The 16,086-nt window shown below is 47.6% G+C and overlaps 1 protein-coding gene across 3 annotated transcripts in view; it reads right to left on the reverse strand.

Moving 5' to 3' along the window:
• The window catches only part of PRKN (parkin RBR E3 ubiquitin protein ligase), a 1,230,807-nt gene that overhangs the window by 28,125 nt on the left and 1,186,596 nt on the right, over positions 1-16,086 (reverse strand). For all 3 annotated transcript variants that reach the window (XM_027972640.2, XM_060419883.1, XM_027972639.2), the window contains one exon: positions 12,029-12,112. In XM_027972640.2, the coding sequence (XP_027828441.2) occupies positions 12,029-12,112 (84 nt within the window). The remainder of the gene's footprint in view (positions 1-12,028; positions 12,113-16,086) is intronic.

Here is a 16,086-nt window from a genome sequence, read left to right on the forward strand (position 1 = left end):
GTGCCCTGGCTTCCCTGGTCTTCAGTGGTCACAGCCCGCCCCAAGTGCGTGCTAAACTCTGTCAAGTATGCAGACCGCCTCTCTCACGGAAAGACCGTGAGATGATCTTGCCTGCGCCCTCTGCACTAAGCCCTGTGGGGAGAGCCATGGCGAGTGCTGCGCGTCTTGTTAAGAATTACTTCTTGGTTTGCTACAGTCTTGTGGGTCTCACCGACACAAGCGCCATTGGTTTTTAGAGCTAGCTGCTTTGGGAGTCAGTCCCTCCAGCCGGAATCCTAACAGTTGGTGCACAAGATGTGGGGTCCAAACCCCTTTGGTCCTTGGGGAGAAGCTGCGTGCTGGGGGCTCCCTTGCAGTTCCAAGGGTCAACCCCGGGGTGGGGATTTTTTTTGCTGTGCTGCACGGGTCATGCTCAATCACTCAGTCATATCTGGCTCTTTGTGACCCCGTGGACTGTAGCCTGCCAGGCTCCTCTGTTCCCACTCCAAGGGATCTTCCTGACCCAGGGACCCAGGGATCAGACCTGTGTTTCCTGCAGCTCCTGCATTGGCAGGCAGATTCTTTGCCACCTGGGGCACTGTATGGCATGCAAGATCAAACCTGTGCTCCTCGAAGTAGAAGCGCCAAGTCTTAACTGCTGGACGGCCAGGGAGATCCTGGGAGACGGGTTTTAGTGCAGGAGTGTGTCAGCCTTTGCTGCCTGTTTCCATGTGGGCGTCTTCTCCTCTGTCTGGCGTGCAGGAGTCACTCAGCTGGCCCCTGCGTCCCTGTCACTCTATGGCGGGTGGCTGTACAGTCCGAGCTGGTTTCAATATGTTTCACGTTACTGTGCTTCACAGATATTCACTGTTTCAATTGCATTTGCGCACTTTGAGTTTTTGTGTCACATTTTGGTAATTCCTGTGATATTTCAAACTTTTCCATTATTATTATATGGATTATGGTGATCTGTGACGAGTGACCCTTGACGTTACTGTTGCAATTGTTCTGAGGCACCTTGAATCATGCCCGTACAAGACCCTGAACTTAGCTGAGAAATGTGTGTGTTGTGACTGCCCTGGAGACTACGAGTTCCCCTGCCTTTCTCCCTCTTCTCAGGCCTCCCTATTCCCTGAGACACAACAGGATGGAAATTAGGCCAATCAATAACCCTCAAAGGTCTCTAAGTGAAAGGAAGAGTTACAAGTCTCCGACTTTACATCAAAAGCTAGAAGTGACTAAGCTTAGTGAGGAAGGCATGTCCAAAGCCTCGACAGGCTGAAAGCCAGACCTCCTGCACCAAACTGCTAAGTTCTGAATGCAAGGGAAAGGTTCTTGAAGGAAATTTAAAGTGCTACTCCAGTGAACACACAAAGGACACGAGAGTGAAAACAGCCTTAGCGTGGTTGTGGAGAAGGCTATATGACCTGGAGAGAAGACCAAGCCAACCACAACACTCCCTTAAACTAAAGCGGGATCCAGACTCTGTGCTCAGTCACTTCAGCGTGTCTGACTCTTTGTGACCGCATGGACTGTAGTCCACAGGCTTCTCTGAACATGGGATTTTCCTGGCAGGAACACTGGAGTGGGTTGTCATGCCCTCCTCCAGGGGATCTTCCTGAAAGGACTGAACCTGTGTCTCCTGCATTGCAGGCGATTCTTTACCAGTGAGCCACCGGGAAAGCCCTGAGCAAGGCTCTAACTCTCTTCAATTCTATGGAGGCTGAGAGCGGTGAGGAAGCTACGTAAGAAAGGTTTGAGGCTGGCAGAGGTTGGCTTATGAGGTTTAAGGAAAGACATCACTTCCATAAGATAAAAGTGCAGAGTGAAGCAGCACGGGCTGATGTAGAAGCTGCGGCAAGTTATCGAGAAGATCTAGCTAAGTCATGAAGGCGGTTACACTGAACAACAGGGGAAACAGCGTTATCTTAGAAGAAGATGCCATCCAGCACTCTTACAGTTAGAGAGGAGAAGTCAGTGCTTGGCTTCAAAGCTTCAAAGGACAGGCTCATCCTCTTGTTAGGGGTGAATGCAGCTGGTGACTTCAGCTCAGTTCAGTTGCTCAGTCGTGTCCGACTCATTGCGATACATGGACTGCAGCACGCCAGGCTTCCCTGTCCATCACCAGCTCCCAGAGCTTGCGCAAACTCACGTCCATGGAGTCAGAGATAAGTTGGAGCCAAGGCGCATCTACCATCCCCGAATCCCAGGGCCCTTAAGAATCGCGCTCTGCCTGTGCTCAAGAGAAGCAGCAGCACAGCCTGGGCGACAGCACACGCACTCACAGCACGGCTCACTGAGTACTTCCAGCCCACGGCTGAGACCTGCTGCTCGGAAAAGGGTCCTTTCAAGGTGTTTCTACTCACTGACAGGGCACCTGGTGACCACAGAGCCCTGACGGAGACGCACAACGAGACTCACATTGTTCTCACGCCTGTTGGGACAACATCCCTTCTGCCGCCCAAGCGTCAGGGACACTTTGATTTTCAAGTCTTACGATTTAAGAAACACACGTCATGAGGCTATACCTGCCCTAGATAGCGATTCCTCTGGTCGATTTTGGCAAAGTAAACTGAATACCTCTGGAAAGGACTCAGCATTTGAGATGCCACGAAGAACATTCATGACTCATGGGAAGAGGCCAAAATATGAACATTCATGGGAGTTTGAAAGAAACTGGTTCCAGTCCTCAAGGGTGATTTTGAGGGCTTTAAGTTCTCAAGGGAGGAAGGAACGGCTGATGCGGTGGAAACAGAGACCCAGCATTGCAGCCTGAAGATGGGACTGAAGTGCTGCAATCTCATGGTGCGCTTTATGGGTAAGGAGCTGCTTCTTGTGGGTGAACAAGTAGGGTTGTTTCCTGAGATGGAATTGACTCCTGGGGCAGGTGCTGTGACGATGGTTGAAACGACAACAAGTGATTTAGAATATTACCTAAACTGGCTTGATAAAAAGCAGTGGCAGGATTTGAGAAGATTGACCTCAATTGTGAAAGCAGCTCTACTGTGGGAGAAATGCTACAGAGACATTGTTCGTGAAAGGAAGAGTCGATCCATGTGGCAGAGTTCATTGCTGTCTTATTTTGAGAGATTTCCATAGCCACCCCAACCTTCAGCAACCACCACCCTGATCAGTCAGCAGCCTCAACACTTGCTCCTTGGAAGAAAAGCTATGATGGCCCTCCTGCTGCTGCTGCTAAGTCGCTCCAGTCGTGTCCGACTCTGTGCAACCCCACAGACGGCAGCCTGCCAGGCTCCCCCGTCCCTGGGATTCTCCAGGCAAGAACACTGGAGCGGGTTGCCAATCCCTTCTCCAAGGGATCTTCCCGACCCAGGGATCAAGCCTGTGTCTCTTATGTCTCCTGAACTGGCAGGCAGGTTCTTTACCCCTGAGCCACTAGGGAAGCCCAACAGCAACATCAGGAGGTGTTGAAAGCCGCTACTCCCCAGCCCTGGCAGCCTGCGTTCTTTAATCGATATATTTCAATGTAGACTATGACACCCCCAACCTGCTGCTCGAGACAGAGATCACAGACTTCCTAACAGCTCACCCCAGAGCATCCTTGCCACCCACACGCCCAGCCCAGCGACAGCACTGAGCTCCAGAGGGCAAGGCTGGGCTGCTTCCCAGAGGTGAACTCGCCCTGCCCGCTTGATGACCACGTTGCTGCTGCTGCTGCTGCTAAGTCGCCTCAGTCATGTCCAACTCTGTGCGACCCCAGAGACAGCAGCCCACCAGGCTCCCTCGTCCCTGGGATTCTCCAGGCAAGAACACTGGAGCGGGTTGCCATTTCCTTCTCCAATGCATGAAAGTGAAAAGTGAAAGTGAAGTTGCTCAGTCATGTCCGACTCTTAGCGACCCCATGGACTGCAGCCTACCAGGCTCCTCTGTCCATGGGATTTTCCAGGCAAGAGTACTGGAGTGGGTACCATTAGACAGCATTTTAAAAAACAAAGACATCACTTTGCCGATAAAGCTCCATGTAGTCAAAGCTATGGTTTTGCCAGTAGTCATGTACGGATGTGAGAGTTGGACCATAAAGAAGACTGAGCACCGAAGAGTTGATGCTTTTGAACTGTGGTGTTGGAGAAGACTCTTGAGAGTCCCTTGGACTGTAAGGAGATCCAACCAGTCCATTCTAAAGAAAATTAGTCCTGAGTATACACTGGAAGGACTGATGTTGAAGCTGAAACTCCAATACTTTGGCCACCTGATGTGAAGAACTGACTCATTGGAAAAGACCCTGCCTGACACTGGGAAACATTGAAGGCAAGAGAAGAAGGGGATGACAGAGGATGAGATGGTTGGATGGCATCATCGACTCAATGGACATGAGTTTCAGCAAACTTGGGGAGATAGTGAAGGACAGAGGAGCCTTGTGTGCTGCAGTTCATAGGGTCGCAAAAAGGCAGACCCAACTTAGTGAATGAACAATAGCATCTTATTAAGGTCTGTATTTTCCGAACACATTGATATTGTATACGTAATAGAATACAATACAGGGCAAACATAACTTTTATATGCACTGGGAAACAAAAACATTTGTGAGACTTGCTTGACTGTGATATTGCCTTGTTGCGATGGTCTGGAACTGAACCTGTATTATTATCTCCTAGGTGCGCCTGTGGGTTTTGTGTGGCCATGAGAAGCGGGGGGCTCAGGGGCTCCTGTGTCACCATCTTGGCCTCCGTCCCCCTCCCCATTCCTGTAGCATGCTTTCCCAGCCTCACAGTGAGACTGGACACGTGAGGATGAAAGTGGGGGGTCATCATTCATTCACTAACATTTAATGGGTACCACCTAAGGGCTGGACACTGGTGTTATACAGACAAAACATGTACAAATCTTGCACCAAGAAAAGCTCAGAATCTGAGGGAAGATCCAAGGAAATAGCATTTCAACGTGATGAATCGATCACAGAGGTCTGTATAGTAGTCTGAGAGCTTGGAGGAAGTCGTGGGCTGGGCACATGGCTTCATGGAGGAGGTAACACATGCTCTGGCTCTTGCAGGTCGAGTAGGAGCTTGGCAGGCAGGGGTGCACACTCCCATAAGACACTGCAGATTTATGCCTCAGAGAGAGGGGTCACTGTTCCCAGACTCCTTTGAGCAGGTGCAGCCAATGAAAACAATCTCCTCTGTGGCTTTGGGCAACACCGCTATAACTCTGGAAGTCTCAGTTTGCCTTCTTGTTGAATAGGAGGAGGAACGTTAACTACTTAGAACCCTTGGGAGAACGAATCAATTTATGTGGTTTACAAGAGCAAGTGTTTACTTATTAGAGAGCCTCCAGGGGAACGCACGGAGGAGAACACCCTGGCTCGAGCAAGAAGCAGCAAATGGGGCTGGACTCTCATTAGCCCGAGAAGGATTGATCTTCTGTCACTGATTCCCCAAACCCCCAGCAGTTTCGACTTCAAGCTCGTTCAATATTTTAAAACCAATTTAAAACCAATTTTTGAGTTTGTTTGTTTGTTTTAAATATTGCATTAATCAAAAAATGCATTAAGTGTAGGGTCAAACAGCTTAGTTGATGGGAAAAGCCTGATTGGGCCCCAGGAGACACAGGCTTGTCTGGTTGGATAATGTCATATCAAGGCCCAGAAACCACTCAGCTTTCAAGGGAGAACAGTGGAGCGTAGCCACGGACGGCTGAAAGGAAAAGCCTTACAAGTGAATTGAATTGAAAGGAAATTTGAAGAAGGCTAATGATGGTATTTTGTTGTATTAGCAACATTCAGACATGAGGGTTCATCTGAAGCCTTCCATCCCAGGAGGGGAGGCTGCGATGAGATTTTTATTGTCAGGTGTGTGGAGAGCCATCCTTTCAAAGGTTTCAGGTCAATGGGATTGCAGAGGTCACCCATTTGAAGATCACTGTGGTCTGAGAGAAATGAAGGAAACAGAAAATAAACTGGCTCTAGGAAAATAAAAACCCTTCATTCTCTTGCCAAATGGAATTGGCTCTTTCGGTTTGATGAAATAGATTGTTGGGTTCATCCTTCTCCGTGTCCAAGAGTCGTTCTGGGTGAAACGAGGAAACCGGAGACGTGGAGAATATACTGGTTATCCTGGGTTCTTTTCTCTCTCTGCCTTGCATATGGAAGGCTGAATCCTTTGAGGCTGGCTTTCAGCTGGGTGTGGCTGGGGGGAGATGTGAGCAAGAGCCCAGAGGATGGGTGGGGAAGTCAAGGTGTGGTAGTCACTCCCATCCAGCTCTGGGTCCACTCCTGGAAATGCAGACTCCCCGCCCCCCAATTGCGTCTCTTTGCAGAGCTCCTCTGTGGCTCCAGCCCTTGAGGCGGGTCCCTGTGAAACACCCTTTCCGCCTCCTCTCTCTTCAGGCCTGGGGCAGTCACAGCTCCCCCCGATGTTGGGCTCTCAGACCTTCCCCATCAATTTTGGTTCTTGCGACCCTTCCCCCCAACTGCAGGTCCTCCGTGACCCTTCAATTATAGTCTCTTCACATGTGCATCTGAGGAGGACCCTCAATGGGTCAGAGACTTAGACAGAAATGGCAGCAAACCCTCCAAACTCCAGTTGCCTTCTGTTCTCAGGCAGTAGTGAACCAGCAGAATTTTCCAGTTTGGTTGGGCCATTAGCTTCATTTTGAAATAAAAGAAATATGAGGCCTGGTTCAGTTACCAGGGGCACCAGGTAGGAAGGAGGCTCACTTTAGAGAGGTCTTATTCCAGAGCTGTCTCTTCCTGAATCCTCTCTTGGATATCCCTGTCTAGGATTAAAGATTCCTTGTTGGAATGCCTATCATATTGACTGTGCAACCCTGTGGCATCTAATGTGTGTGTGCTCAGTTGCTAAGTCATGTCCGACCCTTTGCAACCCCATGGACTGACTGTAGCCCACTAGGCTCCTCTGTGCATGGGATTTTTCAGGCAGGAACACTGGAATGGGTTGCCATTTCCTCCTCCAGAGGACCTTCCTGACCCAGGATGGAATCTGAATCTCCTATGTCTCCTGCATTGCAGGTGGATTTTTTTTTTTTTTTTTTAAGCCACAAAGCCACCTGGGGAGCCTGTGACATCTAATAAAGTAACACAAACTCCATGAGAGCAGGCACTTTATCCCCACAATGAGAACAAAGCCTAACCTGTTAGAGGCGTTTTATACTATTGAAGAAATGAAAGAACCTCTTTTCCTTGATAGATGCCACTGCGGAAAGGGAACGTTGCCCAAAATCAGGCCATCGCCACGGCAGCGGCCTCTCCCCTGAGGGGTAGCCCCTGAGGGGAGTTCAGAGTGTAGAAAAGCAGGGGCCGCTCTGTGCCCTGGGCACCGGCCGAGGCAGTTTAGATGTACATCGAAGGGATAATTTCAGAGCCCAGACCCTTGTACCTTCCCACCCAAAGAAAAGCACTAAAACCATTAACATGAGAGGTCTGTTTTGTGTGATTAGCAGTAATCTTTGCTTCCCCAGTGGCTCAGTTGGTAAAGAATCTGCCTGCAGTACAGGAGACCCGGCTTCGAGCTCTGGGTGGGGAAGATCCCCTGGAGAAGGAAATGGCAACCCACTCCAGTATCTTGCCTGGAGAATTCCATGGACAGAGGAGCTGGGGCAAGCTACAGTCCGTGGGATCACAAAGAGTCGGACATGACTGAGTGATTAACTTAACCTTTGCTGGTTGACTCCATTCTTTCTTTTTTTCAGCACAAACTATTACCAGAAAAAAACAAAAACTCCTATTATTCTGCTCCTCTCTTACATCTTCAGATCTGAGAGTCTGTCTCCTGGCTATAGTCCTCTGTAAGGTCCCTGGATAAAAACTTAATTCACAGCTTTTAGGGTGTGCATTTTTCTTCAACTGACACCATCATCACTCAACAAACACCTATTAGATGCCAATGCACCAGGTACTGTCTTGAGCCTCAGGATACAGGGATGAACAGAAGTCTAGCTGGAGAGAACCTTGCTTCTGTACTTTGTCCATTTGGTGCCCTCTGCTGGAACGTTCTATGTCACCTTATTCCCCTGTCCTCTTGACAAGCTCTGACCTGCCCTTCATGACTTTCTTAGGGAAGCATTATACAAAACTGGGATTTGAATTTGGTAATAAGGAGTTCATGATCTGAGCCATAGTATGCAGGTCAGGAAGCAACAGTTAGAACTGGACATGGAACAACAGACTGGTTCCAAATAGGAAAAGGAGTACGTCAAGGCTGTATATTGTCACCCTGCTTATTTAACTTCTATGCAGAGTACATCATGAGAAATGCTGGACTGGAAGAAACACAAGCTGGAATCCAGATTGCTGGGAGAAATATCAATAACCTCAGATACGCAGATGACACCACCCTCATGGCAGAAAGTGAAGAGGAACTAAAAAGCCTCTTGATGAAAATGAAAGAGGAGAGTGAAAAAGTTGGCCTAAAACTCAACATTCAGAAAACGAAGATCATGGCATCCGGTCCCATCACTTCATGGGAAATAGATGGGAAAACAGTGGAAACGGTGTCAGGCTACTTTTTTGGGCTCCAGAATCACAGCAGATGGTGACTGCAGCCATGAAATTAAAAGACGCTTACTCCTTGGAAGAAAAGTTATGACCAACCTAGATAGCATATTCAAAAGCAGAGACATTACTTTTCCGACTAAGGTCCATCTAGTCAAGGCTATGGTTTTCCAGTAGTCATGTATGGATGTGAGAGTTGGACTGTGAAGAAGGCTGAGCGCCGAAGAATTGATGCGTTTGAACTGTGGTGTTGGAGAAGACTCTTGAGAGTCCCTTGGACTGCAAGGAGATCCAACCAGTCCATTCTGAAGGAGATCAACCCTGGGATTTCTTTGGAAGGAATGATGCTAAAGCTGAAACTCCAGTAATTTGGCCACCTCATGTGAAGAGTTGACTCATCGGAAAAGACTCTGATGCTGGGAGGGATTGAGGGCAGGAGGCGAAGGGGACGATAGAGGATGAGATGGCTGGATGGTATCACGGACTCGATGGACGTGACTCTGAATGAACTCCGGGAGATGGTGATGAACAGGGAGGCCTGGCGTGCTGCGATTCATGGGGTCACAAAGAGTCGGACATGACTGAGTGACTGAACTGAACTGATACAAAACTGGATTTGCTACATTTCGTTTTAGCGTATTATTACCATTATCTTTTTTCCCATAAGCGTCCCCTATAGCTCCCTGGTGAGCCTCTGAAGATAAATGTACTTCTCTGATTTTTTTCAGAGAATCTAGCAGGATGAATGTCCTGTAGAAATGCTGTTTAATACCTGCTAATAGATGGTGTCTGAAGACACAGGCCCCTTGATACTGGCCATCTGTCCGTAAGGCCAGCTGTACCCTTCTTCGCCCATGTTTTGGAGTTCCTTTTCTTTTTTCAATCTGGGCTACCTTAACCGCTGGGGCTTCCCTGGTGGCTCAGTGCTAAGCAACTCACTTGCCAAGGCAGGAGATGTGGGTTCACTCCCTGGTCTGGGAAGATCCCCCGGAGAAGGAAACGGCTACCCACTCCAGTATTCCTGCCTGGAGAACTCCAGGGACAGAGGAGCCTGGTGGGCTACAGGCCATGGGGTCACAAATGAGTCGGACACGACTGAGCGACTTATTAATAACGACGACCTTAGTGGCCAACACTGAGGTTGGCTGGTTCCTCCTGAATGAAGGGGTTGATGGAGTGGGTCAGGCGCTGGACAGCTTTGGGTTAAGCAGTGCTGTTCTTCACTTCCCTGCTACTGTTGGCAGATAGACAGATGTTAGGGTATCCCTTCTCGGAAGGCCTTGTCCATGCTGTCATCATATGAACAGATGGGTGTGAACTGCTGGACGACACCCAAATCCAAGAGCATCAGCCTGTCTTCCCGTCTAGCCCTTCTGGTCCCCAGGTGGCAGTGGGGGTGGGTGGGGGTGGAGGCGGTCTCAGGGACAGCATTATTCCTGACCTCCAGACCCAGTGAGCTTGCATTCAAGTGCCCTGGGGCTAAAATAAGTCAACAGAAAGGGCGTGTGCTGCCTCTGCTGTAGAAACGGCAGCTCAGTCCTAAAGCTCCCAACACGGTCAGGCCAGCATAGTAGGAGCTGCTGAGAAGCCCTGAGCTCATGTACTGTGCTTCCTTGGTTACTTTAAATTGAGTAGAAACCTACACAGAATCTCATAGGGATTCACTTCTTTATGCTCTCATTTTAGAGCCTTTTTTTTTTTTTTCAAAAAACAGGCTTTATTTTATTTTTTTTTGTTTTTAAAAGTTAACATTCATTTCTTTTTGGCTGTGCTGTTTCTTTGTGGTGCACGCTCCTTTCTAAGGTGTGATGCGAGGGTTTCTCATTGCAGGGGCTTCTCTTGTTGTGGAGCTGGGGCTTTAGGGTGCATGGTTTCAAGAGCTGCAGCTTGCAGACGCAGGGTCAGCACCTGTGTGCACAGACTTAGCTGCCCTGAAGCATGGGGATCTTCAAAGATCAGGGATTGAACCCGTCACCTGCATTGGCAGGTAGATTATCACTGAGCCACAGGGAAGCCCTTTAGAACATTCTGATATTTACAGTTCTCAACTTTTGAAATTAAAATGTTCTGGAACTTCTCTGCCTATTGATGAGGTTCCTGTCAACAGAATGACTACAGGGTTTATCTGGGTAGATTTCATGTTTATACCCCTCTTAATGTCTCTATCAGGAGAAAAATAATGAGCAAATTCATCAAGTGTGTTGAAATTTTTACTCCTTTCCCCTAAGGTTTGGCCGATCATTGTTGTTGTTCAGTCACTAAGTCATGTCTGACTCTTTGTGACCCCATGGACTACAGTTTCCCTGTCCTTCACTATCTCCTGGAGCTTGCTCAAACTCATATCCATTGAGTTGGTTACGCCATCCCACCATCTCATCCTCTGTCACCCACTTCTCTTCCTGCCCTCAAGCTTTCCCAGCATCAGGGTCTTTTCCAGTGAGTGATAATCAATAAATAAAAGAAAATACATCTGCATTTCCTTAAGCCTGATACAGCACTTCAGAGAGTCAGGCTCAGTAGACATGTGCTTTACCTCATCAAGTCTGAAATGCGGTATAGCACGGCTCTTAGCAGGACGACACCCTCAGCAGGAAACCCCTTTGCTTGTCAGTTTAGCAAAGCTACATTGTAAGTCTTAAACCAGGTGCCCCTAAGCTCTGTTCATCCAGGGCGGAGCACACCTGTCAGATCTTTTGTTCATATGATAGCTTGTCTAACCTGTTGGTTCTTTCCATAGATCAAAGAAGTGGGAATGATTAACAAGCAATTAGCATATGACCAGATCTCCTCAGAGTTTACCTTTCAGTAATCTCTCGAACAAACTATGTGAACAAGAGAGCATCCAAAGAAAGCTCACAAGAAGTCAACAAGCCTGCACGCAGTGGGGGATGATGACGACTCTGCCCCCCGTCTCAGCAATTCACCGATACTACTTCCCTTTTTCCCCTTAAAAACCTTCATGGCTGAGCAGACTCTTCAGAGATGGTTTCTGGGCAACACTGAGTCCACCATCTCCTCAGATTGCCGGCTTTCTGATCAAAGGCAATTTTCCTTTCTACCAACAGCTGCCTCTCAGGTATTGATTTTCCAGCAGGAAGGAGCTGGACCTGAGTTTGGTAAGAATATTGCTAAAGAAACAATGATATTTTTGCATCATATAATACTTCTATCACGTCATTCATGGAGAGTTCTCACCAAAGACTTTAAACAAGGGCACTTAAAAAAAAATAAGGTGAAGTTAGTATTGATTTCCCTGATTCAGAGTTTGTTACATCGTTTGATCTCTTTTCTAAAGACTCCGCCGATCACGCTAGACTCCTTATCCCTCCTCCACTTACCCCTGGGGAAGAACTCCCATGGAAGAACCAACACACCACACATGACCGTTGGGAAGTCTGCAGCAGGCCCCCGAGGACAGGGGTCGTTCGGAGGGACTGATGACTGGGGAGCCAGAGCCATGGCTGTAGGCTGCTAGTCTGGTCCTTCCTTTTTCAGGTTGGAACCTTTGATGATCTCCAGAAACCAGCTCCTGTCCCCGACGAGAGCCTGAGCCCCGATCTGGGGAAGGAAGAGGGCGCTTACCTGAGTGACTGCTCCTGAGGCTTCAATCATGGCGCCGCAGTCACCTTCGTGGTACGGCTCCTTACAGTCCCGGCAGAAGACGAACTGCAGGAGAACACAGGCAGGTTAGAGGCGGGCTTGCGGGCCCCGTTTGGTCACAGCCTGCTTTCCCTTCCCAAGCTCGCTCTACTCCCGCCCCTGACTCAGTGATGCTTTCTGTGCCAAACTACCTTTCGCAAAGAGGAAAAAGTGTCCTACTTTGATGACACTGTTCACTCTTTACTAAAGAATGTTCCAAGCACCGCAGAAGCATTTCGAAAATGAGTTGCATTTCCTCTCTTCAAAAATGTTTCTAGCCTAGCAGAAGAGACAGCAATGCAAAGAAATACCTACAGTTAAGTGTTACTGGTGTTAGCATATGAGGAAAACAATCTCAGCCAAGAATTTCACACCTGATCTTTATTTACTTGCATCAGTTCAGTTCAGTCCCTCAGTCGTGTCTTACTCTTCGAGACCCCATGGACTGTAGTATTTCAGGCTTCCCTGTCCATCACCAACTCCCGGAGCTTGCTCAAACTCATGTCCATTGAGTTGGTGATGCCATCCAACCATCTCATCCTCTGTCATCCCCTTCTCCTCCTGCCCTCAATCTTTCCTAGCACCAGGGTCTTTTCCAACGAGTCAGTTCTTCACACCAGGTGGCCAAATTATTGGGAGTTTCAGCTTCAGCATCAGTCCTTTCAATGAATATTCAGGACTGATTTCCTTTAGGATGGACTGGTTGGATCTCCTTGCAGTCCAAGGGACTCAAGAGTTTTCTCCAAAACCACAGTTCAAAAGCATCAATTCTTTGGTGCTCAGCTTTCTTTATGGCCCAACTCTCACATCCATACGTGACTACTGGAAAAACCATAGCTTTGACTAGACAGATGTTTGTTGGCAAAGTAATGTCTCTGCTTTTTAATATGGTGTCTAGGTTGGTCATAGCTTTTCTTCCAAGGAGCAAGCATCTTTTAATTTCATGGCTACAGTCACCATCTGCAGTGATTCTAGAGCCCAAGAAAATAAAGTCTCTCACTGTTTCCATTGATTCTCCATCTATTTGCCATGAAGTGATGGAACTCGATGCCATGACCTTAGTTTTTGGAATGTTGTGTTTTAAGCCAGCTTTTTCACTCTCCTCTTTCACTTTCGTCAAGAGGCTCTTTGTTCCTCTTCACTTTCCGCCATAAAGGTGGTGTCATCTGCATATCTGAGGTTATTGATATTTCTCCCTGCAATCTTGTGCAGGGAGTCTTCCAGCTTGTGCTTCATCCATCCTGGCATTTTGCATGATGTACTCTGCATATGTTTTCTTGCATAAAGGATTTATATATCCATGTTAAGGGTCTTACTTTTGTATTGAAAGCCTACTGTGGAAAGAAGAAAGGGCCATCATGGGTTGAATTCTGTGCCCCACAAACTCATGTGTGGAAGCCCTAACCCCCGGCACCTCAGAATGTGCCTGTGTTTGGAGATAAGACCTTTGAAGAGGGAAGTAAGATAAAATGGGGTTTCCCAGGTGGCGCTAGTGCTAAAGAACATGCCTGCCAATGCTGGCGACATCAGAGATGCGGGTTCAATGCCTGGTTGGGGAAGATCCCCTGGAGAAAGGAATGGCAGCCCATTCCAGTATTCTTGCCTGGAGAACCCCACGGACAGAGGATCCTGGTGGGCTACAGTCCATGGGGTCGCACAGAGTCAGACATGACTGAAGCGGCTTAGTATGCACACATGTAAGGTAAAGTGGGGTCCTCAGGTGGCACTGCGCAATGGTGTCCTCACAGAAGACGATTAGGACACAGACACTGGCACTGAGGGACGAGCATGCGTGGGTGAGGGAGCCTCAAGTGTGAGTCACTCTGACGTGTCTGACGGGACTGTGGCCCGCCAGGCTCCTCTGTCCCTGGGATTCTCCAGGCAAGAGTACCGGAGTGGGTTGCCATGCCCTCCTCCAGGCCATCTTCCCGACCCAGGGCTCGACCCGGGGTCTCCTGTCTCAGGGACGTGGAGGGAGAAGGTGGCCATCTGGGAGCCGAGGAGAGAGGTCTCAGGAGAAACCACCCCTGCGGCCCCCCATCCCCCCCCCTGCCCTGCCCCCCCCCCTGCCCTGCCCACCCCCCCAACCTTTGCAGGCCGGTTCTTTTCATGCTGTCTTCACCTGAAACAGGATCCCTGCTCCCCGCCTATCCTCCCCACGGTCACCTTCTTGTTTCAACAACTCATCTGAAAATCATTTTAATCTCAGGGCATAACAAGAAGAACAAGTATTTTATAAGGAAAAGGCCTCCACTACAGATGTCACCATCTGGCTTCTGAGCCAAAACTTTCAGAGTCTTTTAGCTGTTTTATTTCTTCTCACAGCAAAGAGACTGAGCCCGCCTTTTGTGGGATGTAAACTTTCCTCAAAGGTTCATCTTGGTGGGAGAGGGGGTGTGTGTCAGCACGTGTTTACACAAAGCACCAAGGCCACCAGGCTTTCATTTATGACATTTTAATTTTCCCTGAACTGAAAGTTAACCCAGCGAACAGTGAACAGGCTGGATCCTAGAGTTCCTTCTTAAGGTTTTTTTTTTTTTTACTGTATCTGCTCATCTTTGGGTTCACCCCAGACCCATCACTCTGCTCTCGTGTTGAAAAACTGTGAATTGTATGGTTCACTCAATGAGAAGAGCTCACTGTGTGATCTCAACCCAGCCCTTTCCGTGGAAGCAAGTCTGATCTCTTGGTGTGACAGGGAAAACGCTTCACATCTTATTAGCTCATGGATGAGATATAAAACCAGTTTCATGGTAGAGGAACACCCTGGAGGTTGATCATTTTGTCAGAATAAATAGGGCTTTCCTGACACAAAGACATTAAATTCCTTTTCATACCAGTATTACGAAGAATAGAGTATTAAAAAAAAATAACAGAAAAGAAAGCGCATATAAAAATTAAACCCTCACCGTTTCAGTATGGCAAAAGGCAAGCAAAAGCTTGAAGAATGTGCTGGTGATAATTTAGCATGAATGCACTTGCTAATTTGCTCTTATTCAGACAGCATAACTTAAGTTTAGCGACATCATACCTTTGGCTTTCTAGTTAAATAACTCAAATCTGTCTCATACAAAAATGGAGACATAATTAGAAGGTCTGGTTTGATCTAAAAAATATGTTCAGGTTTTTAATTTAATTATCTAGAACTTAAGACTGTCAACCAGGTGCTTGAACAAATGCTTAGGCCTTTGGTTCTCAAACTGTGTAGCAAGGAGCCCTGGGATGCCACAGCAAATTCACAGAGGTGCAGTGGGATTGTTTACATTTTTTGAGGAAAAGCACAGTGATACTTGGGACTGTGGGACTCTGAATTACTAACTCATGGTGTTAATGTACATTGCACTACTCTTCTTTTGATGACATTATGTTTTTGCAAAGCAGGATTTTTGGAGGTTACTGTGTGGTAAGAAAGACAGGTGAACATTTCTTTGGCCAAGGAGATGTAGTTATTTAAGAATGAAATAAATGTATTTTTTTTCTTTCAATTTACATGAACTATTTTTTCAAATGGCTATTAAGTTGTTAAGATATTAATTCTTACTATGTTATTTGGACCTAAATATTTAATAAACAGAACTGTTAGGCATTTCTCATGGCCTAGAAGCACCAGGAGAAGCCGCCACAAAGGGTAAGGTGAACACAGGAAGTTTGGGGAATTCTGGCTTAGGCAGATAAATAGAATTCCTTGAAATCATATTTTGGGTTTGTTTGCAAAAACTCCCAGGGCACAGGTATTTCCAAAGAGCTTGAGGAGGAAGCAAATCTGACTGTAACATTTTTACAGTCTCTCTGCCGACTTGCCTGTCTCCTTTCTGGGGCACGTAGGTCTGGCTTTAACCAATAGTGTCGAAGGCCACGATTTCCCCAGGGGCTTATTAGTCATTAACTGTGGGCTCACTTTTGCTGAGCCTCTTTTAAGATGCCTTATGAGTAAACACTAATAGAATCGACTACCACCTGTTTTACATTGTGTACTTTTCCTGGGTTATTTTGAGATAGAT

The sequence above is a fragment of the Ovis aries genome, chromosome 8 (genome assembly GCF_016772045.2).
Source record: "Ovis aries strain OAR_USU_Benz2616 breed Rambouillet chromosome 8, ARS-UI_Ramb_v3.0, whole genome shotgun sequence".
Taxonomy (NCBI): Eukaryota; Metazoa; Chordata; class Mammalia; order Artiodactyla; family Bovidae; genus Ovis; species Ovis aries.